The following is a 25,732-nucleotide window of genomic DNA, read 5'->3' as shown; positions in this document are numbered from 1 at the left end:
AGTCAGAGTTTTTTTGATGGCACGGATGATGAGCAGCATCCACTTCCTCCAATTCGAGAGCCATCACCTCACCTAGAGCCATCACCCGATCGACCCGACTATACACCTCTAGAACGAGAGCCATCACCTATCCCGTCACATCATCGAGCCTCTTCTCCACCATCACCTCATGATAGGCGACCGGCAAAGATGCCACGACTCCTATCTCCCTGTTCTCCACCTCCACCTCAACGGGATGAGTCAAGGGAGTTACGTGATGAGGTCAATGCCTTGCGTGAGGAGATCGGTACTCTACGCGATAACGATGGTGCATGGCGTGTGGAGGTGTCAACTTTACGTGGTGAGGTTGCCGCTCTACGTGAGATGATAGTATCGTTGCAGAATGAGGTTCATACTCTACGCAACGAGGTAAGTTTAAGATTTTCCATATTTAACTTAATGATAAATTTACTCGTAATTTCACTTAGATTAGCCATTTCACTTAGATTGCTTAGTAAATTTATTCGGTTGCTGCCAATTCTGCTAAACTGTGTATTCTTTAACACTGTGAAATAGTATTTGTCTTTGTTTTGTCTTTTGGTTGAAAGTAAATTTGTTCGGTTGCTGCCAATTCTGCTAAACTGTGTATTCTTTAACACTGTGAAATAGTATTTGTCTTTGTTTTGTCTTTTGGTTGAAAGTAAATTTGTTCGGTTGCTGCCAATTCTGCTAAACTGTGTATTCTTTAACACTGTGAAATAGTATTTGTCTTTGTTTTGTCTTTTGGTTGAAGTAATGCAATCCATTCAAATTTCAATTTGCAGAAGAAGAAATAGTTTACTTTCGCAACACGAAACTTAAAATCGCAACGCGAAACCAAAATCGCAACGCGAAATGAAAATTGCAACGACAGAATCGCAACGCGAAACCAAAATCGCAACGACAAGATCGCAACGCGAAACCAAAATCGCATTGCGATTTTCATTTCGCGTTGCGATTCTTTCGTTGCGATTTTCATTTCGCATTGCGATTCTGTCGTTGCGATTTTCATTTCGCGTTGCGATTTTGGTTTCGCGTTGCGATTTTAAGTTTCGTGTTGCGAAAGTAAACTATTTCTTCTTCTGCAAATTGAAACTTGAATGGATTGCATTACTTCAACCAATAGACAAAACAAAGACAAATACTAACTTCAGGGTATTAGTTTGAAACATATTTTTCTTTGTTATCTGATGCATTTTGTGAACTATGATAGAATAATGACTTGGGTGAATACAATGCAAGTTTGAAACATATTTGTCTTTGTTTTCACTGTTTAAATATCATGTCTGTTTATTTACTGATTTTTGTATTTAATTATTTAGCGGCCCGATAGAGTGGATGCTTTACGTCGGGTTATGCTTGCACGACGGAGTTCACGCATCAGACAGCGTGCACGTGCTATTAAGTCTCCGTACACCCCAATAGTGCGAAGACACCGCAAGAAGAAGCCCGACTTGCCTGTCATCCCTCAAGAGTCCACTCCTATCGTTGAAGAGGCCCCCCCTATCATTCCTCGAGAGTCCCCTCCCACCGTTCAAGAGGCCACTGTCATCATTGAAGAGGTCCCTCCCACCATTCAAGAGCCCGATTCACATGGCGTCATATGTAGGCTTCTTGAGAAACCCTCTGACGTGCCGGACATGATGGATTCAAGTTGGCTCTCGTATGAGTTACCGGCCAGTACCATACCGGTATCTGAAGAGGAGAGGGAACAACTACCGGACACAATTTTGGATAACACCCTTTGGGCTAAGACCGCAGTTGATTTTTATCTACATGAGCGGAGCAAGGGGTGTTTCACTGACATATGCAAGCTCACCGATGATATCTATTTGTTGCTTGAACGGCCTTGGTGGGGCGTATTATTAGGGGTCGAAGACAATGGCTATTTCGATGGGGGGGTAAGTCTTATATTTTTCTTATATTTCAATTTGATTAATTTTTTTTTAAATTTATGTAAGTCACTAATATATGTCTTTTTTTGTAAAACAGCATATCGATGCGTGGGTGACACGTCTTCTAATAATAAGAAAACTTAAGAAAAATAAAAATATACGATATACAATTATGCCGACGTCTTTTCACGCCGTTCACTTGAAGAATGCACGAGATGAATCATTTGATTTGGGCAATGGACAAGCTAAACTTTATCCTGCATGGTGGGAGGTCGATAAGGTTAGTATTTATTTTAGATTGAGTTTAAAGGTTTTATGAAATAAGTGCGCAAATGAATGAATTATTACTTATGATTGCAGGTGTTTATCCCTGTTTTGGAACGTAAACATTGGATTCTCGTCGAGCTTCAGCTCCCATCCCTTAAGACAATAGTGTATGACAGCATGATAAATTACATATCATTGGCTGATTTAAGAGATGTTATTAAGGGATGGAGCTCTCATTTGGCTAAATTCTTGGATGCGATCAATTATTGGACTCGTTCTGGAAACAAGAAGCCAAAGAAGCTCAATATTACAGTTATTAGAGACGAGACCGCGCCACAACAAACGAGCGGAGCCAGAGGAGATTGTGGTCCTCTCGTATGCTTGGCGTTGGAGCGTTTGACGACGGGAAGCATCAAGTATCTACCTCCCACCGATAGAGATAGAGCTGCAGTAGGCTTGTGGTTTCGGCATTATATGGCTAAATCGATATATACGAGACGCTGCCTACCTGCATCCGCGTTATAAAAATGTCCATAAACAATTGGTAAGTTTATATACTTTTGGTTTGAAAATGTTTGGTTAAGTACCTAGAATTCAATAATTTGCTGTTTGTAGGTTTTAGATGTGTAGAAAGTGTTTTTTGAGCAAATGTTTGGTTTCTGCAGGTTAATCTCAGAAGTGAACTGCGTGAAAATGATGTATGGCTGCAAAAGTTGATTCAATAGTTTAATTGATTGTTTTTTGATTGTTTAATTGATTTGTAAAAGTTGATTCAATAGTAGATGATCGGAAATAAGAATTATTGCTTATTTTTTGATTGTTTAATTGATTTGTAAAAGATGATTTGTAAAAGTTGATTTGTGTAATTGATGCGAATATAATTCTTATTTGTGCTTGTTTAATTGATTGAAATGTAATGGTTGATTTTGTTGATTTCAATCTGCATTATGTTGAAGGCAAAATTGACTATCGCAATGCGAAATGAAAATCGCAATGCGAAATGAAAATCGCAACGAGATAATCGCAATGCGAAATGAAAATCGCAATGCGGAAATGAAAATCGCAACGGGAGAATCGCAATGCGATTTTAATTTCGCATTGCGATTCTCTCGTTGCGATTTTCATTTCGCATTGCGATTTTCATTTCGCATTGCGATTATCTCGTTGCGATTTTCATTTCGCATTGCGATTTTCATTTCACATTGCGATTCTCCCGTTGCGATTTTCATTTCCGCATTGCGATTTTCATGTTGGGATTTTCATTTCGCATTGCGATTCTCTCGTTGCGATTGTAATTTCCGTGTTGCGATAGTCAAATGCATGCCTAATAGTGATAACAACTGAATAACAAGAGTTGGTTAAGTCAAAATGGTTGGCCTGAGTCATTAATTCAACTGAAAATGTTAAAAGTTCACACATAAAATCCACATAATACAACGTTTGCATTTAAAAATCACCTAAGTTAACAGTCCCAAAAGGTGAAGCCAATTGTGATTGGGATTTTAAAGATGATTGCCTTTTGCTTGACACCATATGAGCTTTGGATTTTGATGAGGATCCATATTTTGGTAGAGGAAAAGATGATTTTGATGGCACTGGTGATCCACATGTCAACCTTGTATGACCACTTTCCTTGCACCGACTACATGTCGATCTCTTCTTCTCTTCACCCTTAGACGGTATACGATCGTGACTTTTTGGTCGGCCAGGTAGCCTTCTGTCCATGGCTGGTGGCAAAACTATTTGTAAGTCATCTGGTATGTCCCACTCAGAAGGATGTGGAATAGGGTAGACAATCTCGGCATAAGTCTGTCGATAAACTTCTGTAGTGTAGCAATCCATAGCGTATGCGCTTGAATCATCTTGGTTTAAATGAAGAGCAACTTTTATAACATGGCCACACGGATAACCAGATGTTTGCCATTTCATACAACTACACGTCTTTGCATTTAGATCGACTAGCCCATTTAAGTTATTATCCAGTACTTGAAACAAAGTGTTTGAACATGGTTCAACTCTCCATGACGTTGACTTCACAACACTTTTCGTTATCTTTTTTTCAGTCCATGGTGTAACACGATGTTCCAATGTTCCTGTAAATTTAAATAAACAATACTTAGTAAAATATATAAATATGATAAGTTACGAATTCAAAGAAATAATACCTGCATGGTTTCTTTTCTTGTAGTACCACTGTTGAATAGAGGCTCGAAAAAACTCCATTAACATAGTAATGGGTAATTTCCGGGAATGACGACTTAGAGCGTTGATTGATTCTGCACTATTAGACGTCATGAAACCATATCTTGCTCCAAGTTGATGTACTCTTGACCATCTTTCAAACCCGACATCTTCTAGTGTTTGAGCACACTGAGGCAAAACACGTCTTAAACAATTTATATGCTTATTGAAATCCACTTCCCGATAAGCTTTTACAGCCTTCCAGTATGTCCATTTGTGCTTTTTTATACCAGCAGACCTTGATTTTAGATTTATATACAAATGAACACCACAAAGTCCATGAAAAGCATCTGGGAAACACCTTCTAACAGCGTTGTCAATTGAGTTTGCCCTATCGGATATGATTTTCAGATTGCTAATAGGACCTATGCAATCCCTAAGATGCCCATAAACCATGTCCATGAATCAGAGGTTTCAGATTTGCCAACCCTGTAAGCTATTGGCAATATCCCATTGTTAGCATCCATGGCTACTGCTAATAAGTTTACTCCAAGGTATCGACCTTTCAAATGTGCTCCGTCAACTATAATAACTGGGCGCATGCAAGTAATAAACGAACGAATCTACAAAATAATATACACAAGAAATATAATCATTTAAATGTGAAATGCATGTAACTAACAAAAATGAGTCAACAAAATTATATTGATTTACTAACCGTAGCACCAATGGCGATAAACAGCAACTCAAAGCGTCCATCTCTATCTGTTTTGATATGAGTTACCGACCCAGGATTTTTCAGCTTTAAATTGTGACAATAAGCCGGCAGTTGGGCAAACGATGCTTCTGGCGACCCCCTCAACAATTCCAAGGCATAACATTTGGCTCTCCAAGCTTGAGAATATGATATACTAATCTTGAACCGAGCATTCATGTCAGTCATAATTTCATGTCCCCGATATACCCTGCCATTCAAAAACATTAACTCAGCCAGAAAACCACCCAACACCTTTTTGTTTGCCTGTCTATGGTGAGGAAAAACTTGGGTTCTTGAACATGTATGTTTATCAATAAAAGTCCTAACTTGAAACATTTCGCAATCTTTTATTCTCTTTGCAATCATTCGCCACATACAGTTTTTGTCAATCATACACCTTGTTTCGAAACGATCTTTGCTTGATTTGTTAACTTTTAGTTGATAGCCATCTTCCACACATTTCGTATACAAAGCTATCTTCAAGTCTTCCTTTGTATCAAAACAATCATCTTTCTTGATACGAATAACTTTTGTGTAACAATCAACTGCTTTCTTTACCAACTCTTCTTCCGGTATCTGAAGTAATTCTGGCATATTCCAGTTATACGCCCGTGGCATTTTCTTTTCTTCGGGGATTTTTCTTCTTCTTTTTCTTCTTCAGGATTATATGAATTACAGAATGGATGTTCAACATGTTCATTCACAGTCGTAACTTCCTCCTCATTATCATCAACAATACATTCTTCGGCAACGGCTGTTTCATCATCAAAATTCGGGTATTGACCAATATCAAAATCATTACACGCAGGGTCTGTTTCTTCTTCTGAAACATCATCAAAATCCGTGTATTGACCAATATCAAAGTCCGGATATTGACCAAGACCAAATTTCGAATACTGACTAGTACTCACAATTTTTTCTGTTGGCTCATCATCGTCTAACTGGTCAATACGAAAACCGGAATTTGGTGCTGAAAGTTGATTGGGATTTGGATTAGAGAAAGGTTGTGGGTTTTGAGAAAAACTTAGTTGATTACTACCCGCTACTGACCCAACAATACTACTTCTAGGTTCAACAACATACAATGTAACATCATCTTGTGAAACACTAATGTAAGCAATGAATCGTTCAACATCTTCATTGTCGGTTAACAAATAAACTTTACCATTTCTCTGATAAGATAGCCTAAATCCACTTAGGGGCTCTAAATTCAATTTATTTGAAACACGTAGCATTAGAGTTTCATAAGTTAACTTTTGTAAAGACAATTTTAGTTGAAGATTCATGGGTAAAGGCATATATTGTAAAACACCATGAACATTATCCCATGACCCTCCAAAACACAAATCTATCCAAACATGATCAACATTAGATGATTTCATGGTTGTAAATTAATTTACTAAACAGACGAGCTGCGAAACTAAAACCTGTTGCCGGATTGGGAAGGATGTCGTTGGATATAGGAACGGATGTCGCCGGAGAGAGTGATAGATGGAGATGGAATGAGTTGCGATTTAGGGATTTAGTTTATGATTTCAGTGTTATATACCCAAAATTTCAGTGTTGTGATTTACAGATTCTCGTTGCGATTTACGGATTATCGTTGCGATTTACAGATTCTCGTTGCGATTTACGGATTATCGTTGCGATTTACAGATTCTCGTTGCGATTTACGGATTATCGTTGCGATTTACGGATACGCGTTGCGATATACGGATACGCATTGCGATTTACGGATACGCGTTGCGATATACGGATACACGTTGCGATTTACGGATACGCGTTGCGATTTATGTGTTCGCGTTGCGATTTTCATATTCACGTTGCGATTTTGGAAAATCGCAATGCGAATTTGTACTATCGCATTGCGATTTTCAAGAATCGCGTTGCGATTTTGGAAACTGATTTGCGATTCTGGGGATCGCGTTGCGATTTTTATTTCGCGTTGCGATTTTGTTGGTCATTTTGGCAAATCCAAAAAAAGTTGGTTAAAATCGTATATTATAACTTTTTTTTGGTCACTGAGGCGATTTTCTCTAAAGATATATATAATTCCTTAAACTCAAATACTCTAAAATAAATGATTTTCTCCTTTATGCTATTCATAAAATTTAACCTATAATTTATTACTATATTCTATGTAAAACGACCCACCCTTTCTAGAAAGAATTGAAATGAAGTGAAAATAAATTGAATTCAAGATAAGCCACAAATGTGAATGTTGAAAAATCAACAAATGTTGGATCAATTCACATTAAAATCATGCCTAACGTTTAGTTTTTATTTTATTTTAGTACCCGCCGTTAAAAAATTAATGGACGAACTGACATAGCATAGCTCCAATGGACAGACGACCAATCAGAGGATGAAGAAATCGAAGAGTCCATCGGCTATTAAAGGAGATTTGAGGTGTTTCCCGACGAAACGAATGCCAAAGTCGAGTTCATAGACTAACGGATACAACGGACGACAATTGCAGACGTGACGGCTACCGAGCCACTCCGTTAAGTTTTTAACAGTGGATACTAAAATGAAATAAAAACTAAATGTTAACTATAATTTTGAAAAAAAATAAAAGTTTATGCACTAAAACAGACTGAAATTGATAATTTAGATATTAAACACGTTGTTTACCCATTAAATTTTATAAGTAAATAGATGAGGTTCGTGTGAATCGTTCCTTGAAATAATAAGATAATAGATATTTATATTAATTATTTAAATATAAAATCTAATATAAATTATTAAATATTTTATAGTTTAAACTTGAATACATTGTTGATGATGTTAGCATTAACTTTATAATAATGTTTTTATATTTATAAAATGAGTAACCTTTGTGTCGTATTCTTAGTATATCCAATTTGTGGGTCATTGACCATAGATAATGTTATTTGATTTATATAATAAATTATCGAATTTATATAAATATCTAATACTTAAATAAAAGGAATAAATCAAAATTAATTTATGTTAACGTGGAGTTATTGTATATTAAGTCTTGAAATATTTTTTTCATATTTTAAGAAATGAAAATATTTTCAAAATATTTTTTACTTAAATGTTAATTGTTTTTAAGGTAGAGTACACCAATGGTCCCTCAACTGCAGGGCATTGTCTTATTGAGTCATCCGATTATTAAAAGTTACAAAATGATACATTGATTATAAGATGTTGCTTTTTTTATTCCCCCGACTATTAAAAGTTACAAAATAGTCACTTGATTATTCACTGTGTTCCAAACTAGACAATTCCCGTTAAAAAATTAATGGCAGATATAGCTTGGCGTTAACCTGCTGAGTAGGATATGATATAATATGATTCCTAAAATCTTAAATGACTATCATATCCAGTCAGCAGGTTAATGTCTAGCCCAAATTATCATAAATTTTTTAACGAAAAATTATGAGTCTGGAACAAATGAATACTCGGATAACCATTTTGTAACTTTTAATAGTTGAGGGACTCATCAAAGCAACATCCTATAGTTAAGAGACTATTTTATAACTTTTAATAAACGACGAACTTATTAATTGAACCAACATTGAACTAATAAATGTTAAATGTTGTTATTTAAGATAAAAAAATGTATGTTGTATAAGATTAGGGTAAAATATACAAATGGTCCCTCGGTTATAGAATATTGTTTTATTAATTCCTCGACTATTAAAACTTACAAAAATGGTCCTCTGATTATAGATTGTTGCTTTGTTGAGTCCCTTGACTATTAAAAAGTTACAAAATGGCCACCTGACTATTCATTATGTTCCAAACTCGTTATTTTTTTGTTAAAAGTTTGACGGTATTTTGAGCTAAACGTTAACATGCTGACTAAGATATGATAAAATATGATTTTAAAATCTCAAACGACTATCATATCTTAGTCATCATGTTAACATCCAACTGCGGCAACCATCAAATTTTTAACGGAGAATGATGAGTTCGGAACTTAATGAATAGTCGGATGACCATTTTGTAACTTTTAATAGTTGAGTGACTTAATAAAACGATATTCTATAGTCATATGATAATTTTTGACTTATAATAGTCGATGGACTTAAAAAAATGATATTCTATAGCCAGATGACCATTTTGTAAGTTTTAATAGTCGAGGGATTTAATAAAATGATATTCTATAGTCAAATAATAATTTTGTAACTTTTAATAGTCATGAGACATAATAAAATAATATCCTATAGTCGGAGGACCATTTGTGTACTTTACCCATAAAATTATTCCTTAATAATGTTCATTTTCAAAGTCTATATCTATTTCGAATTTGTACAAAATTCTCTGCACAATCTAAAAAAAAATCCTTTCTTTAGTCAAAGGCGAGCACTGGAATCTAATATAATCAAATTTTAACCAAGAAAGAATCAACTTTCTTAACAAAATTCAGATGAAAATATATACAGATAAGTTACAAATAAATATAATAATAACTGTAGAATAATAAACGTTTAAACAAACAAAATCCGATGTGAACACCAGAAACTGTTGTCATATAATGCAAAGACTCCTACGTTGGCCGAAATTCTGGAGTCTTTGGTCAATCCAAAGTGATCTTCTTGTAGATTACCGGAAACCCCAAAGCCTTGGATGCAAATTTAAAAGAAAAAGAGAGATTGTTTACTACAATTTTTCACTTGGAAAAACAAAATCTGTTCTTTCCCACGTGAGTTGAGAAAACAAAACTTGAGAATTTTTCTTTGCCCGTGAAGGAATTGTTTTTTCTGGTGTTTACCTATGCAGAAACCAGGTTTGTTTCTTAAATTAGCTTCATTTTGGACTTTTCAATGTTTTCTTTATGTTAATTTTCAGTTTATATTCATTGAACATGGGGGGTTTTATCCTGTCTCGTTGTTTTTGCTTTGAATAGAAGTTTAGGGTTAGACTTTACTTGCATTAATAGCTTTAGATTCTGAGATTTTTCAGATCTAGGTTTTGTTTACTTTATCCAGAAATTTTTTTTTCTTTTATGCTTCTGGGTTTTTTAGTTCATGCATCAGGTTTTCAGATTTTGATGATTAAAAAAAGAAAACTTAATTTAGATAATATTCTTCTTATGCAAATTACAATTTGGACAAAGTCAAATGCTTGATAGTAACTTCTCTTCAGAAGGCAGATTCCATGGTAGCTTAGTTAAAATGTATATTTGATTAATTATTTATCTTTTTTTAATGTTGCTTTAACTAATTGTTCACCTTTATGCAACATATCTTCTCCTTTTTTTGTTTGTTTGTTCTCTCTCTTTGATGATTTGTTGTTATTTTATTGCTTTTCTGCATGTGGTCTTTCTCCAATTTCTTCTGCATGAAATATTAATGGTGTTTTTTCTTCTAACAGCTATACAATGGTAGAATTTGAGATGTGTATATAAAGGGAAAGGCCTTGAGCTGAATATCTACGGCACTTTTCGGTTCCATTCGAACACAATTTTGCTTTGAAACTTGTTTATTTTGATTCTATGATAAGGTCTAGCAATGGTGCCATCGAAAATGGAGAAGAAATATGTGTTTCCCATTGTGATAAGTTCTCTTGTATGCGCGTTTATTCTCTTCACTTCCTTGAACATGGGGCTTGTTTCTTCGGTTAACAAAATCAACTCAATCTTCCCCATCTCTATGACTCAAAGGAAATCGGGATATGTTGAATTGAAGGTCGAGCTAGATACACCTCGGCCTCCGCCTCCTGGTCCGGCATTACCTCGTTTTGCTTATTTGGTTTCCGGTTCAAAAGGTGATCTGGAATTGCTTTGGAGAACCCTTCATGCCCTGTATCATCCACGGAATGAATATGTGGTTCATTTGGACCTTGAGGCGCCTCTAGAGGAAAGAATGGCACTCGCTTCTCGGATCGATAACCATACCGTTTTCTCTAAAGTCGGGAATGTTTATATGATCACTAAGGCTAATATGGTTACTTACAGAGGGCCAACAATGGTTGCTAATACACTCCATGCTTGTGCCATTCTTCTTAAGAGAAATAAAGATTGGGATTGGTTTATCAATCTCAGTGCATCAGATTATCCTTTAGTGACTCAAGATGGTTAGTTTCTATCATATGCCTTCATTCTTGGGGTAGTGGATCTTCCTTCGAGTTTCGAGTTTCAAGTTGTTCTATTCTGCACAAGCAACTGTTGATAGATTAGTTTGTGATTTACAGATCTTATTTATACATTTACGAATTTAAGCCGGGACCTTAATTTTATCGAGCACACAAGCAATCTTGGTTGGAAAGCGTAAGATCTCTCTCGTTCCTTTCCGATTCGGAAAATCTTTACATATGTCTAAAAATCCAAAATGTTTGTCTGTTGTTTTTGCAGGGGTCAAAGAGCTATGCCTTTGATTGTAGATCCTGGACTCTATTTGTCAACAAAGTCTGATATATATCCGGCCACACCGCGAAGAGCATTGCCTACAGCATTTAAATTATTCACCGGTTTGCTACTGTCTTAGCCTGATTTTGTTTAATTCCTGCTCTTAATTCTTTGCATCTTTAGCTTTTTAATCTTGTAGGCTTATTAGATTATTGTTATGGATCTCGTCTGAAGACCGGTAATCCTTCTTTTTTCAATCTAAGATCGAATTATTTGAAGCTATGGGGTGTGTTTGAGTTAAATTAGTTACAGATTAGGCTTATCAGGCTACCCCTGCTGAAACATAATGGAACCATATTTGCATCGACTTACCATGCAGCTGGATTGATCCTTGTTCTTAAAGAAATATCTCGTTTTTGTCTGAAAACCACGTATATGTTTTAAAATACCTTCCTCAATTTCAGGTTCGGCATGGATGGTTCTGTCTCGTTCATTCGTAGAATTCTGTGTTTGGGGTTGGGATAACCTACCAAGAACACTTCTCATGTACTACACAAACTTTGTCTCCTCCCCTGAAGGCTACTTTCAGACGGTCGTATGCAATGTTCCTGAGTTCGCAAAGACGGTTGTCAACCATGATATGCATTATATTTCGTGGGATACTCCCCCGAAACAACACCCGCACATCCTTAACATTAACGACACGGATAAGATTATTAGAAGTAATGCACCATTTGCCCGGAAATTCATACATGATGATCCTGTCTTGGATAAGATCGATACGGATTTGCTTGGCAGGGAAAACAGAAGCTTCACTCCGGGTGCTTGGTGTTCCGGCAAACCGACATGTTCGGAAGTTGGGGATTCGAACAAGATCAGACCGGGTCCAGGAGTTCAAAGGCTTAACCAACTTGTAACTAGGTTAGTTATGAAAGCTAATAATGGTCAAGATCAGTGTAGATAGGTCCTAGTGGAGAAGTCCCATTAATGAGGCATAGAACAGATTAAGCATTTGTATCTAATAGAACTTCAATAAGAGCACTGGTAATTGGACCTATGATTTGAATAGTTTGGATTTGGTTCGAAGAATTTCGGTTCAAGTTCGGGTCATCATACTCGCAACAAAGATCGGAATATTTATAAATGGTTTCATCAAGAAACGGCAGACTGTGATGGATCAGAAAATTAAATATTCTTGCTAAAAAATGATTACGAACTATAAGCATTACAAAATATACAAGAGGATTGATTTGTGTCGTGATCAGAGATTTCAGAATTAGAATTAGAAGAAAGAAATAGAAGGCTTGGGATTTAAGGAAAAAGGAATACCAGAATATTCATATATATCTTTAGCTATTGCATCAATCTCTATTTATACGTGCATGACATTAGAAACAGACAAAATCAGTAAGAGCTTTTGGAGGCCTTCTCTCTCTCAGTCCCTAGCGCCTCTCTTGCTTCTCTGCAGCTATCGGTTCCGGCTTGGTGATTTCTTCATGGGCCGATTCAAGTAACAGATCCTTGGTTGTCTCATTTGCTCCTCCCATAACATTACCCCCTCCTTCAATAAGAACCTTGTCCTCAAGGTTTTCATCAGTAGCTTGTTCCGTTATATTTTCTGTCATCAGTGGCAACGGGGTGATCTGTTGTAGCGGATGTCCCCGGCATGGCTTAAGCTGGGACGCATGGAAGATGGGATGAATCCGAGTGGATTCTGGTAGTTTCAACTTGTAAGCCACTGCACCCACACGCTTCTCAATCTGGTATGGTCCAATAAAACGGGGACTCAATTTCTGCTGTCTTCTTAACCTGAGGGAGAGTTGCCTATAGGGTTGCAACTTGACAAACGCCCAATTTCCAACATCTAACTCCAATTATCAACGGTGTTTGTCCGCTTGGTTCTTCATCCGAACTTGGGCATGCAGCAAGTTTTTTTCCAGTAACTTCAATATCTCATCACGTTCTTGTAGTTCTTGGTTTACATGATCATTTGAGGAATTTTCCTTCTAGATAATTCACCATGGCCGGGGGATCTCGCCCATACAAGGCTTTAAAAGGTGTCATGCCAGCATAGCTTTGATAAGCCGGGTTATACAAATATTTGGCCCAGGCCAAGTATTGTTCCCATTTACTTGGATCCTCATCTGCCATACACCGTAAGTACATCTCTAGACAACGGTTCAATGCTTCCATTTGTCCATCCGTTTGAGGGTGGTATGCGAAACTCATGCACAATTCGGTTCCCTGCATCTTTGCCATCTCGGTCCATACTTCGCTAACAAAAACCTGATCCCTATCACTCACCATGGATTTCGGAATTCCATGAAGTTTTACGACTCCCTCTGTCAGCACCTTCTCCACTCCTTTGCTGTCAAAGTGTTTCGGCAGCGCAAAAAAATGGCTATACTTGGTAAGGCGATCGACAACCACAAGGATGGTCTCTTTTCCATTTGACTTTGGTAGGTCGACAATAAAATCCAACGAGATATCTTCGAATACTTGGTTTGTAATAGGCAGGGGTTGCAATAATCCAGCTGGGGTCAAACTTTCAGTTTTCATTCTCTGACAAATTTGGCACTCTCTAACAAAGTGTTGAACATCCTTCCGCATGCCTATCCAAAAGAAATTAGCCGATAATCGCTTGTGAGTGCGATTAATTCCAACATGTCCCCTATCTTTGAACAATGAAACTCTCGCAGCAATAGAGAGCTTAATGATGCTTCTTTGGGCACCACAATTCGACCTTGAAACACCATTAATCCTTCTCGCTCAGTATACCCGAGGTTTTCTAGTTCACCCATCCTTACTTTCTGTCGAAGTTCCTGGATTCCCACATCATGTTCGTACGCTGCTCGAATATCTTCAAGCACTCCAAACAAGGGTCGAGACAATGCCATGCAACTTGCTTCAACTTTCCTTGACAAACCATCTACAACATCATTGAGCTTTCCTGGTCTGTATCGTATTTCAAAGTCATAACCAATTAACTTTAACAGCCATCGTTGTTGTTCCGGCGTCTGAATAGTTTGTTGAGTGAGCTCCCGGAGTGATTGGTGATGATGATAAACCTTCGACCTAGCAAATATTGACGCCATTTTTCCACCGCTTGGGTAATCACATACATCTCCCGGTGATAGGTTGAGGCGCCCTGCATTCGTGGACTCAACTTTTGACTATAAAATGATAGTGGTTTGCCATCCTGCTGGAGCACTGCTCCTATTCCAACACCAAAAGCATCAGTTTCCACGATAAATTTCTTGTTGAAGTCCAACAATACCAATTTAACATGATGAAGATCTTCCTGCCAATCTTTGCTGTAAATCAAAATGTCATCTAGGAAAATGAGTATGAACTTACGTAAATAAGGTTTAAATAAATCATTCATGGTTGTTTGAAAAGTTGACAGAGCATTAGTAAGCCCAAACGGCATTACGAGAAATTCGTAATGACCCTCGTGTGTTCGAAATGCCATCTTGGACACATCTTCAGCTCTCTCTCTGATTTGGTGATATACAGCTAGCAAGTCCAACTTCGAGAAAAAACGAGACCCTCCCAATTCATCAAACAACTCCTCGGCAGTGGGAATAGGGAATTTGTTGGGATATTCAATGAAGCTCAATTGAACAATCGAATGAATTGCCAAGAGGGGTGAAATGGTTTTGAGAGTTTAGGGAGTAGGAAGTATAAAAAGATAGACAATTGGCACAAGGATTTATAGTGGTTCAACTTCTCAACCAAGTCTACATCCACTACCTTAGCTCATCACTAAAGATTTTCTAACAAATTCACGAATTTGTTCTTTCTTTTTTCATGATAAAGAGATAACATTTACAACTCCTAAGCTTTTCACATGCTAAGCTAGAACCAATCCCCTTTTACAAATGATAAGAAATGTAAACAAGAAAAACCTCTCAAAAGTAGGGCTGACAATGGATCGGAGATGGGTCGGGTGGAGCTTCATCCGCCCCATCATCGCGGTCCAAATCTCCATCCACACTATCCATCACCCACCAAAAATCTCATCCATATCCGCTCCATCCATCATCCGCGGGTGGAGCGGGTGGAGCGGATGAGAAATTGATGATACTATGAACAAAACCTATTTTTACATCCTAAGCTCAAATTCTTCTAACATTCATAGAAACCAAACATTGATACTCAAACATTCATAGAAACCAAAACATGAACAATAAATTTTCATCAAATTCAAACAAAAACAAAATGAAACACAGTTTATGTAGTCTTATGCACTATGTTTGTGATACATTTTTCAAGTGAATAGATGCATCATGTATAGTCTTATACACCAAATATAATCTTTAAATCTTCATCAATAAACTATCACTTCTCAAAAGTCCTATCCATCCTAGTATCAATATGGATAAACCAATATTAAAAAATTAGACATATTTTCAATGGGATAAAAGTCAGAATTAAGAGAATAAGAATATTTACAATCATTCGTTTATTTTTTAATATATATATATATGGATGGATGGATGAATGGATGGATGGATGGATATATTAATGGGTAGATGGATGTTGCGGGTGATGGGTCAAAAAAATTTCATCCATATCCGACCCGATCCATCCATCACCCGCCAATCATCCGTTTCACAGCGGGTTTTCATCCATTTATTCGGGGCGGGTGGGTGGATAATCCACTTAACCATGGATAATTGTCAGCCCTACTCAAAAGGAAAGTATTTACAAAGATTTAAGCTTACAAGAAAACAATTAAAAGATTTGAAATGAGCTCTAAAATACAAATATTTACAAGAGAAAATAAAATATTTTATCGTGTTTGAAAGAGGTTGTGTAAACAATTTTCCACTAGTTGATATTTTTTTAAAAATTATTTATTACAAATATTAAATACAATAAATAATATTATTTATTATAAAAACTTATATTATTATTTTTGAAATATTATAATAATTTATTATTAAAATATTATTTTTATAATTTTATAAATAAAATATTAAGATTAGTACATTTGATTGAAATAAAAATATTTCTAAATTATATTAATTATTTATTAAAGTAAGAGTGTTATACTATATTTTGAAAATTATTAATTAATATATTTTAAACATCTTTATTAAAATATTAATAAATTATTATATTACTATTAAATATATAAATAATATTATCCATTATTAATAATTAATTATATATTATTAAAATATAATATAATATCTTACATTATTATAATATAATTGATCATAATTTATAAATTTATAATATTAAATATACAATATTATATTATTTAAAATATTAATAAATATATTTTAATAATCAATATTTTAATTAAAATATTGATTATTAAAATATTATATTAATATTAAATACAAAAAATAAAATTATTTTGAGTGTTTATTTTTTTGAAATGAAAAGTTCGAAAAATGACTCATGAAAAACAAATCGTAAGTCATTTTTCAAAAAAAACAAATAAAATTATATTGATTAGGAAAATATTTTAAATTGATCAACTAATTTTCTTCTAACCAAACACTTTAAAATGAAAAAATGTTTTTAAAAATATTTTATTTGAAACAAACGACCCTACATAACTCACTTACACCGTACTAAATCTTTTTCTGTTGGGTCTACCTTTTTCTTAAAAAAATCAATTACGTCCTAGAAAATGTAATTTAGATATGGAGGAGCCTATATTATTGCTTCTTGGGCTTCATTTTCTATAAACTATTTGAACCATAAAAGGCTAGCCCAATTTTCGCGTAGTTCTTTTTAGTTGCCTCCGATAAACCTGTAGAAAACCCAGCAGCGACCGCCAGTGGCCTGATCTACATCTTCCCTGCTTAAAGTTCAGCGTTATTTTCCCAGAACTTCTATTGTAGCAATAAAGATTCAATTTTTATCATTCCAATTATTAACTTCATTGATTCTTGCTTATATCTATCTGGGTTTTCATTGTTCTGTTGAATTGTGACTGTTTTTTTCCTTTTCCTGATGAAAATTCTCTGTTTTTGGACTACATTCTAGGGAGAATTCTTGAGTTTTCTGTTCTGGGTATTTGTTGATGATTTGTTTATTATTCTAGAATAAATGGAGATGAACGTATGGTACTGCATCTGAAGTTCTCTGGCCTTAGTTATGGGGTTTAGATCATGGAAAGAAGATTTAGCTTTAAGAGAAGATGAAATCATCTACTATTGCTGTTGCTGTTGCTGTTGCTGTTGCTATTGCTTGATGGAACTGTTTGAAATTCTTAGTTGCAAAGAGGAAAACTTGCATTTAGTCTCGATTACTAAACTCGCAAGTTTTAATTACCAAATCGAATTCGATTTGCTTCGGAACTGTTACATTGCTGGACTTTTATGCTGTTACTTGTTAGTATTAGTGATTGGTCAGATTATATGATTGCCTCTTATACAACCTCGTGGTCATTAGATACACTGGTCCAGAGTATTGGTTTCGGGCTCTTATGTTTTGCTTTCGCCATATAACGAATCGAAACATATGTTTTAAGCCTTTGTGATGTTATTATTTGTTTCATGGAGTTCATTTGACATGTAAGAGAGGTTCTTCCCAGTTTCTTTTATTAGACTCAAGAATGTTAGAGAGGCATAATTTGTTGAGTGGACCTGTATGTTAGAAAAATAACTACGATCAGCTTTCGTTATGAAATAGCTGTAGTCATAACTATGAGTGCATAAATTCCGAGTCCAAGTGACCCAGGAGGTTATACCAGATAGGATGTTGTTTTGTTAGATGTACATTTGCTTTGACAATATTGATTAATCGGACGGCATACAGTGTAACTTTGAACATATGATTCGTCATTCCTGTTTTTAAGTCCGATGTTGATTTCCTTCGGCTCTATGATGAATTTCGTTTGTCTTTTCTTGCGATTTGATTCTGTTTTTGCTGATATGTTCACTGGCTTAGCTTTGCCAGGAAAAATGGGTGGACTGCCTACGCAAAACAGTTCTGCCTTTGGTTCGGCTGGCTTGCAGCAAAACCAGGAATCAGCAAAAGCAACACCAGCTGCAGAATCAAAGCCAAAGAAGAAAATTTGATGCGCTTTCCCCGAGACGAAGAAGCTGGGAGATGAATGCATCGTCGAGCACGGTGAAGAAGCTTGTGCGAAATGGATAGAGGCTCACCGTTTATGCCTCCGTGCAGAGGGCTTCAATGTTTGAGATCGACGCAGTTTGTAGAACGAAAACATTTACAAAACCATTTAGAATGATATGATCTGAAAAATCTAGGAAATAATGAAAGAAAAAAAACACATTTTCTTGGCCATTGGTGTTGGATTCAGTTCTATCTTGTGAGCCTGTTTGGCCTTGTGGAATCATTTGAAACTGACTATACTTTTGTTTGCCACTTATACTGGTTAATATATATTTTTTGATAGGTATACTGGTTAATATATTGATTAACAACAATGGAGAACAGATTCTTGTCTTGTTTAAATCTTTATGTCTGGTCTGATTCTTTTATATATATATATATATATATGGAGAGAGATTTATAATAATAATACTTCATTAAGCAGATAAGGCCATGGCCAATAGAAGACACAAGTTATTCAACCTAAATTCATTATTTTTCTTTTAAGATCTTGCCATGATCTAAACCATGACCATTGTTCTATGTTTGCTTAATGGCCACATGTGCAGTTGGTGCAGCTGCAGCTAGCACCGCACTTGCAGTTGCCATCGTTCTCAGCTGGAGCATCCATCACAACAGTGTTGATGTAGCTGCAAATAAACAACACAACATATTATAATCACCGTATTATATCAAAAATTTAAGTTCCTTAACTCTCAGATTATAATTAAGATCGGGTACCAAAAGTTTACCTCTTCTCAGTCTCGACGACGAAGGTGTTTCCCTTCTTCCTGCAGGCACAGAAAAAGCACGAAAGGCCCTTAGTTTTGGTGTCAAGCAATTTTCGACATAAAATAAACACGAAGAAACATACAGGACACAACATGTTGGATACTCTTTAAGACATGATCACAAACAACACAACCCTAACTAGCATCATGGATGAAATGGACTACTTACGTGCACTGGGTGCTGTCGGAGCAGTCGCAGTTGCCGCACTTGTCGGACATGGTGAATGTGGGAAGTTTTTGAATGGGGAAAGCTTAAGGGTGTGTTTTTAGTTGTTGTTGAGGTTAGCTTGCAATGGATTTGCTATGTTCCCATGGAGATGTATTTATAGATGGGGAAGTGTACTGAAATAGTGCTTACTGGTAATGTAAGGTCCACATATGCATGAAAGAATTGGAGAAAAATCCCAAAGGAATCTTTATAATGGAGGGCATGGCCTCCTATCCTCCTCTCATGTCCATGTCATTTCTCTTTTTCCAATATAGAGAGAGAGAGAGAGAGAGAATTAAAGTGGCAGATTATTTTTTATTTTTTTTATAAAAAAAATGTTCTTTTGAAAGTGGCAGTTAAATCAAATTTCACAAATTATTTTTGGATTTAAGAATCTTATAAATCATGATAATAATATTGTATTTTAAAGAATAAATGTTTTTTTATAAATAGAGGTGGATACAAGATAATATATGTTTAAAGATTCTCAATCATTTAATAACAAACGATAGTACCCTTTGCATATGCGGAGTTTAAATATGGGACCTCAAGAAATAGCAAGTCTTTTAACCATTGAGGTATCTTGGTTCGTGCAAAAACAAAATATTTATTATATATATATGTTTTATTAAGAAAATAAAGTACATATAATTATGATATTTTTAATAAAAAATTTTGATATAAAATTAATAAAATATTTATATATTTTCAAAGTTTAGATGGTAATGTAAAAATAATATATATATATATATATATATATATATATATATATATATATATATATATATATATATATATATATATATAGTTTTGGAGTAACCGAATTATAATTAAAAATATTACTAAAACGAATTCAACAAGTGGTTCTAATATAAGTAGTGGTTTGTTTCTCTTAAAAAAATCTCTGTTTGAGTGAATATTATTTATACATTTATTAAAATTAAAAAAAATTAGGATCACATTATTATATTAAGAGTTTGATAAAAAAAAATCATATCTTTTTTTTGGTATTACCATATGTTTTCAATCTATCGATCGATTAATTCGAATCGGGTACTACAAAGACAATGACGACTTTTTTAACTCAGTTTGATCCATTCACAAACATTAGAATTCAAGCCCCTAACATTGGTTAAAGAAATCTATTGTGTCATTCCACTAGACCAACTAATTGTTGGTAAAATTTTCATATTATTGTATTATTCTCAATTAATTTTGTTTTATAATGAGAAAAGGCTTTCGTTAAAATTAAGTTCAGATCCACATTAATTTTTTTTTATTGATTTTAGATAATTCCTTTACAAGGCAGACCATGAATTATCTCAATTAACTCAGTTTCTATTTTATTAAATGAGTTAAGGTTATTAAATGAGTTAAGGTTAGGGATGGGTATGGGACCCGAACTTGATGGGTTTCGACATGATCCGACCCGATTGGGTCGTTTTTTTAAATGGGTTCGGGTCGGGTCAGGTTTTTTAAAGGTGATGTTCGGTTCGGTTCGGGTCGGATTTAGATTTAGGGTGAAAAATACCCGACTTGATCCTAAAAAATAATTTTACCCTATATATTTAGGAATAATTACAATAATACCACTCTATATATTATTTTTTCCAATTAAATCACTTTTTTATTGAATAAAAATAATATTTTTATTATTATTTAAGGTCAGGTCGGGTTCGGATTAGGTGAAGGGTATATATTTATCGGGTCAGGTGAATGATGTAAAAATTTTAGGTCGCATTGGGTTGGCCGAAACCCGACCCGTGTCCATCCCTAGTTAAGGTGTAAGTTAAATCAAATTTTTTCAGTTGATTATAGATAATTAAAATTAGTAATAAAATTGATCAATTTTTTTAGAAATAAACTAATAACTGACTTAAATAACAAATGTTAGGTATACTTGATAGGTCGATTATTTCCATAAATTAACATTCGTCGGTTTAGTTATTATATACGATGATTCATCAAATTGAAAAATAAAAATACGAACGAGATTTGTTCAAGTGGTAAGCAGCTTGACATTATTTAAGTAATGTTTCAGGTTAGAATCCTTTTATATGCAGAAAATCTCCGCTGGAAGATACCCACCAAAATTAAGTGCGCGACTCAAGTCGGTCCAGACTAATCAAAGCGAAGTCTTAGATCTGAAGGACAACAAAAAAAATGAAAAAAAAACTCGATGGATCAAATTAAATTAATTATTTCTTCACCTCTAATCTCTTTTTTATCCTATTATCAAATAAATAAATAAATAAAATTATTACCGGTATCCCTATTTACGCACGTAAATGTTAGGTATAAAGAACTTAAATATGGACCATCCAAATGCAAAGGCATCTATATCCCTTTGAAAGGGTGACATAGAATTTCTTTTTGGTTCATATGCTTTAAAAAATTACATTAATCCTTTTTATTCTTGGAATTGACTTCCATTCGGAGGCATAATTCCTATTTGTATATAGGAAGGGTTAGAATTCGAGTTATTGTTTCATAGTATTGTGTTTGTTTAGTATTGTGTTTGTTTCATAGTATTGTGTTTGTTTCATAGTTGTTAATCTTGTTATTATTCTTAGAGATTTTAAGTTTAGATACCTTACATGTAAAGATATTTGAGTTTTTATCCTCAAATGATTAAGAGACTTTCAAACAAATATTACTTTGTAATCGCCCTAAAGTAATAAAAGAAAATAGGATGAACTACGTGTTTAGTACTTAAACTATTAATTTTGGTCTGCTTTAGTACTTAAATTTTTATTATTTTAGAACCATAACTAACATTTAGTTTTTGTTTTATTTTAATATCCCGTCGTTAAAAACTTAACGGATAGACTCGTCGACTGCGGCGTCTATAGTCGTCGTTTATCGCATCCGTCGGCCAATGAAGTTCAAACTTTCCAGACGACACTTTTTTGACATTCTAAACGCGATTTCGACCTCCGTTTCAGCTGGAAAAGCCTCAATATCTCCAAATCGACGATGGACTTTTTGATTTCTTCATCCTCCTATCTCTATGGTCCACTGCCCGATGGGCATGAAACTGGACTATGTTGCTCGACTCGTTATTCTCTCGTAGTCCATCGTTTCGATTGGTCATCCGTCTACTGGAGTTATACCACGTCAGTCCGTCCGTTAAGTTCTTAACAATAAAGTACTAAAATGAAATAAAAACTAAATGTTAGATATAATTTTGACAAAAATAAAAGTTTAAATACTAAAACGAATCAAAATTGATAATTTAGGTACTAAACATGTGGTTTTCTAGAAAAAATATATCATCCAAGATTTTTTTTTTATACGAGGCCTTAAACAACCGATGATTTCTAACCTGGAAACCCATAGCGTCGATCGATTCCGAGCTGGAATGTTATTCTCCTTGTAGAATTCGAGTTCGAACAATTATATTTGCAGGGTGCATATATATTATCAATAGTCTAATTTTTTTTCAAAACATATACTACTTTATAATCACTTAGTATTATTAAAAATATAACATCCTTTTCCATAACAATGATCTTATCATTCTCCAACATAGTAAAATCACCCTTCAATCCTTCTCATGAGTAGGTAATAACACATCTTTAAAAGAGAATTGTGTAAACTGTATTTTAGCTTTGATAACAATTTTTGAGTAAACTATGCATTTAGTACTTAAACTATCGGTTTTGGTATGTTTTAGTACCTAAACTTTCAATTTGTTTAAAATCATATCTAGCGTTTAGTTTTTATTTCATTTTAGTACCCGCCATTAAAATCTTATTGCGTCTAGTACCTAAACTATCAATTTTGGCATGTTTTAGTACTTAAACTTTCAAATTGTTTTTAAAAATTTAACGTTAAATTTTGAACGGTGATACTAAAATAAAAGTTTAGGCATATTTTGAAAAAATTGAAAGTTTATATACCAAAACAGATGAAAACTGATAGTTTAAATACTAAACGCATAATTTACCCTAATATATATCGGAACAACATTGCGGCGAAAGCACATAGACCAATCTGCCAACTCCTAAAACCAATATATCGGAACCGCTGACACCCAGCTGAAAAACTTATAACTCTCACAAAAACCATCGTTTTTCAACCAAGCAACCAAACCACTGCAAAATTCTCCAAAAAAACTAAAATTAAGCTACCTAATCTGATTCAACAGAGGGACAAATACCAAACATACCCAAGGACGATGAAGGGATTATCAAACCAATTTAAAACACACCCATATTTCCTCCACCCGAGCTATGTAAACCATGTGCTCGACTGCTATTTCTACTGGCCCTGAAATCTTCTTCATTTTTGTCGTTATCAAAACAGAGACTTTTTTACAATCAAGCGAATGATCCGCGTTTTCGCCAAGGGCTTCAAACGACCCCCATGTTTCTGCAATTCTCTTTAGGGTGGTATGGTTCCAACAATGTAATAGAACCCTTGAAACTTCTAACCATGTTGCACGATCCAGAGCTCCTAATTTTTCAGTCCAAAGATCTATACTGCTAAAAATCTCCTTCAAGTAGGACCAACCCAGGTCTTCATCTTCGATTATCAACAAGAAGAATTTTCCTCCCAGCCTTTTTACTTTAATCTCTCCCAATCCCCACTCATGAAGCCTTGATTCTATGTTTCTAACACTGCACACAGTGGCCAGCTCCTTCTCACTGGTAATCCTGAGTATTTCGCCATCTTCACAGTCAGTCTACAACCATATAGCGAGAGTCCATCTAGTCTTTCAGTCACTCTCAACGCATCAGACTTCTTCTCAAAACTCACAAACCCATATCTCTTACCTCCTTTACTTAGTTTTCTAGCCATAAACACTTTTACCACCTCTCCATGTCTAGCAAACGTAAACCATAATCCTTTCCAATGCATTGCTTTTGGTATATTCTCAACGAACAGAGTAAACACCTCCATCTGGTTCTTGAGAAGCTACCGCGATCCTGGTAATCCGAATAAAATCATTAAGGTTAGCAGCGTCTTTAATTTTTAAACAGTAGTTTATCAAATTTATACCTTCAGATTTTGTTTCCCTCCAAAATTTTTGCACTTCCCTCTCCTCTGCCTCAAAGCTTCTTCTTGTCTTTGTATTTAATCTATAGTTGTTTCATGGCTAGGCAGTGGCAGGTGTATGTACAAACCAGTGTCCACTCTCGAACTCGAATTTCTTTAAGTTAATTCTTTATTTTATTTAATGTGTCCACCCTAAAATTTTAATTGTGCTTATTCTGAAAAATATTTTCGAATCCGTCACTACTAGGACGCTTTCAATACTCAATGAGCCTTGATCGGCGATCCGTTTCGATGCCGATCCATCGTTCACACCTCTAATCCAAAGCTTTCAAGTAAAGAACCCAAGGAAAGATTAATTGCAACCATATAGTGATTAAATGATATTAACATCGTAATTAATATTTTCGGAAACGTTTTGGAAACGAAGGGAAAACGCAAAGCAGTTTCACGTAATTTAAGTCGATTTTCAAAATAGGGTTTCCTTCAAAAACCCTATAAAAAGGTGACAGCAAACTAACCCTAATTATCAAAACCGAAGCTATATATCATGGGAGTATCTAGCACCAAGACTTTGCTAATTTTCTTGGTAATAATCAGCATGGTTGCGGTGGAGGCGGTGGTCCAAGGGGATGAGGCTGCGGCGCCTCTTGATGGAGGAGGAGTCCCCAGTCGTCTACTCCAGGATCCTGTTAATCCCTGGACTCGTGGCTGCTCAAGAATCTTCAGGTGCCGAGGTGGCCATGGCAAATGAAGAATAGTTTAATAATGTTAAATTGGAGTTGTCTAAATAAGTAAGAGCTTTAGCATGAACCCTGTTGTTTCATGGGAGTTCCTTTGATTTCTTCTTCTTTTATCCTCTCTTACCAGAGCTGTAATCGTCGTTTAATCCAATTAACATGTGCAAAGTAACAATAACTATGATATAAAATAATTAATAAATAATATAGTAATAAGAAAAAAAATTGAAACTTTGTTTTCTTCCAATATGATTGAGTTTAGTTGAAGTATTGGTATGTTGAGCAGCAAAGTGTTCTAAGAATAATATCTATTTTTAATGTTTAATAATGTTTCCCGTAGCATTTTTACTTAGCGGTATATTAAAATTATCGTACCTGAGACATCTCGCTTACAGTATCCTCGAGTTCTAAACTTAAATTTATAGACTTAAATGTATCAAAGGCCCCTAAACTTTTAAAAATACAAACTAATGTGACC

General features: G+C 34.9%; 1 protein-coding gene and 1 pseudogene across 1 annotated transcript; both read left to right on the top strand.

Annotated features, from left to right (window-relative positions):
* Positions 1-9,609: 9,609 nt before the first annotated feature.
* Positions 9,610-12,480, top strand: LOC120201137 (beta-glucuronosyltransferase GlcAT14A-like). Its single transcript, XM_039201802.1, has 5 exons — positions 9,610-9,877; positions 10,465-11,166; positions 11,284-11,359; positions 11,444-11,559; positions 11,902-12,480. The coding sequence occupies exons 2-5, from the start codon at positions 10,602-10,604 to the stop codon at positions 12,399-12,401; spliced, it is 1,257 nt and encodes a 418-aa protein (XP_039057733.1). The 5' UTR covers positions 9,610-9,877; positions 10,465-10,601; the 3' UTR covers positions 12,402-12,480.
* A 5,242-nt stretch (positions 12,481-17,722) lies between these two features.
* Positions 17,723-18,731, top strand: LOC120201113 (annotated as a pseudogene).
* Positions 18,732-25,732: the final 7,001 nt, after the last annotated feature.

The sequence above is a fragment of the Hibiscus syriacus genome, unplaced genomic scaffold (assembly GCF_006381635.1).
Source record: "Hibiscus syriacus cultivar Baekdansim isolate YM2019G1 unplaced genomic scaffold, ASM638163v2 tig00006992_pilon, whole genome shotgun sequence".
Classification (NCBI taxonomy): domain Eukaryota; kingdom Viridiplantae; phylum Streptophyta; class Magnoliopsida; order Malvales; family Malvaceae; genus Hibiscus; species Hibiscus syriacus.
Note: the sequence above shows the minus strand (reverse complement) of the source record. Positions and strands in the feature narration are given on the sequence as shown.

Bases quoted from the DNA above. Each gene is read 5' to 3' on its own strand.
- LOC120201137 (XM_039201802.1), top strand. From the start codon at position 10,602: ATGGTGCCATCGAAAATGGAGAAGAAATATGTGTTTCCCATTGTGATA. The intron at 11,167-11,283 runs GTTAGTTTCTAT...TGTGATTTACAG, and splicing joins TCCTTTAGTGACTCAAGATG to ATCTTATTTATACATTTACG. The intron at 11,560-11,901 runs GTTTGCTACTGT...CCTCAATTTCAG, and splicing joins AGCATTTAAATTATTCACCG to GTTCGGCATGGATGGTTCTG.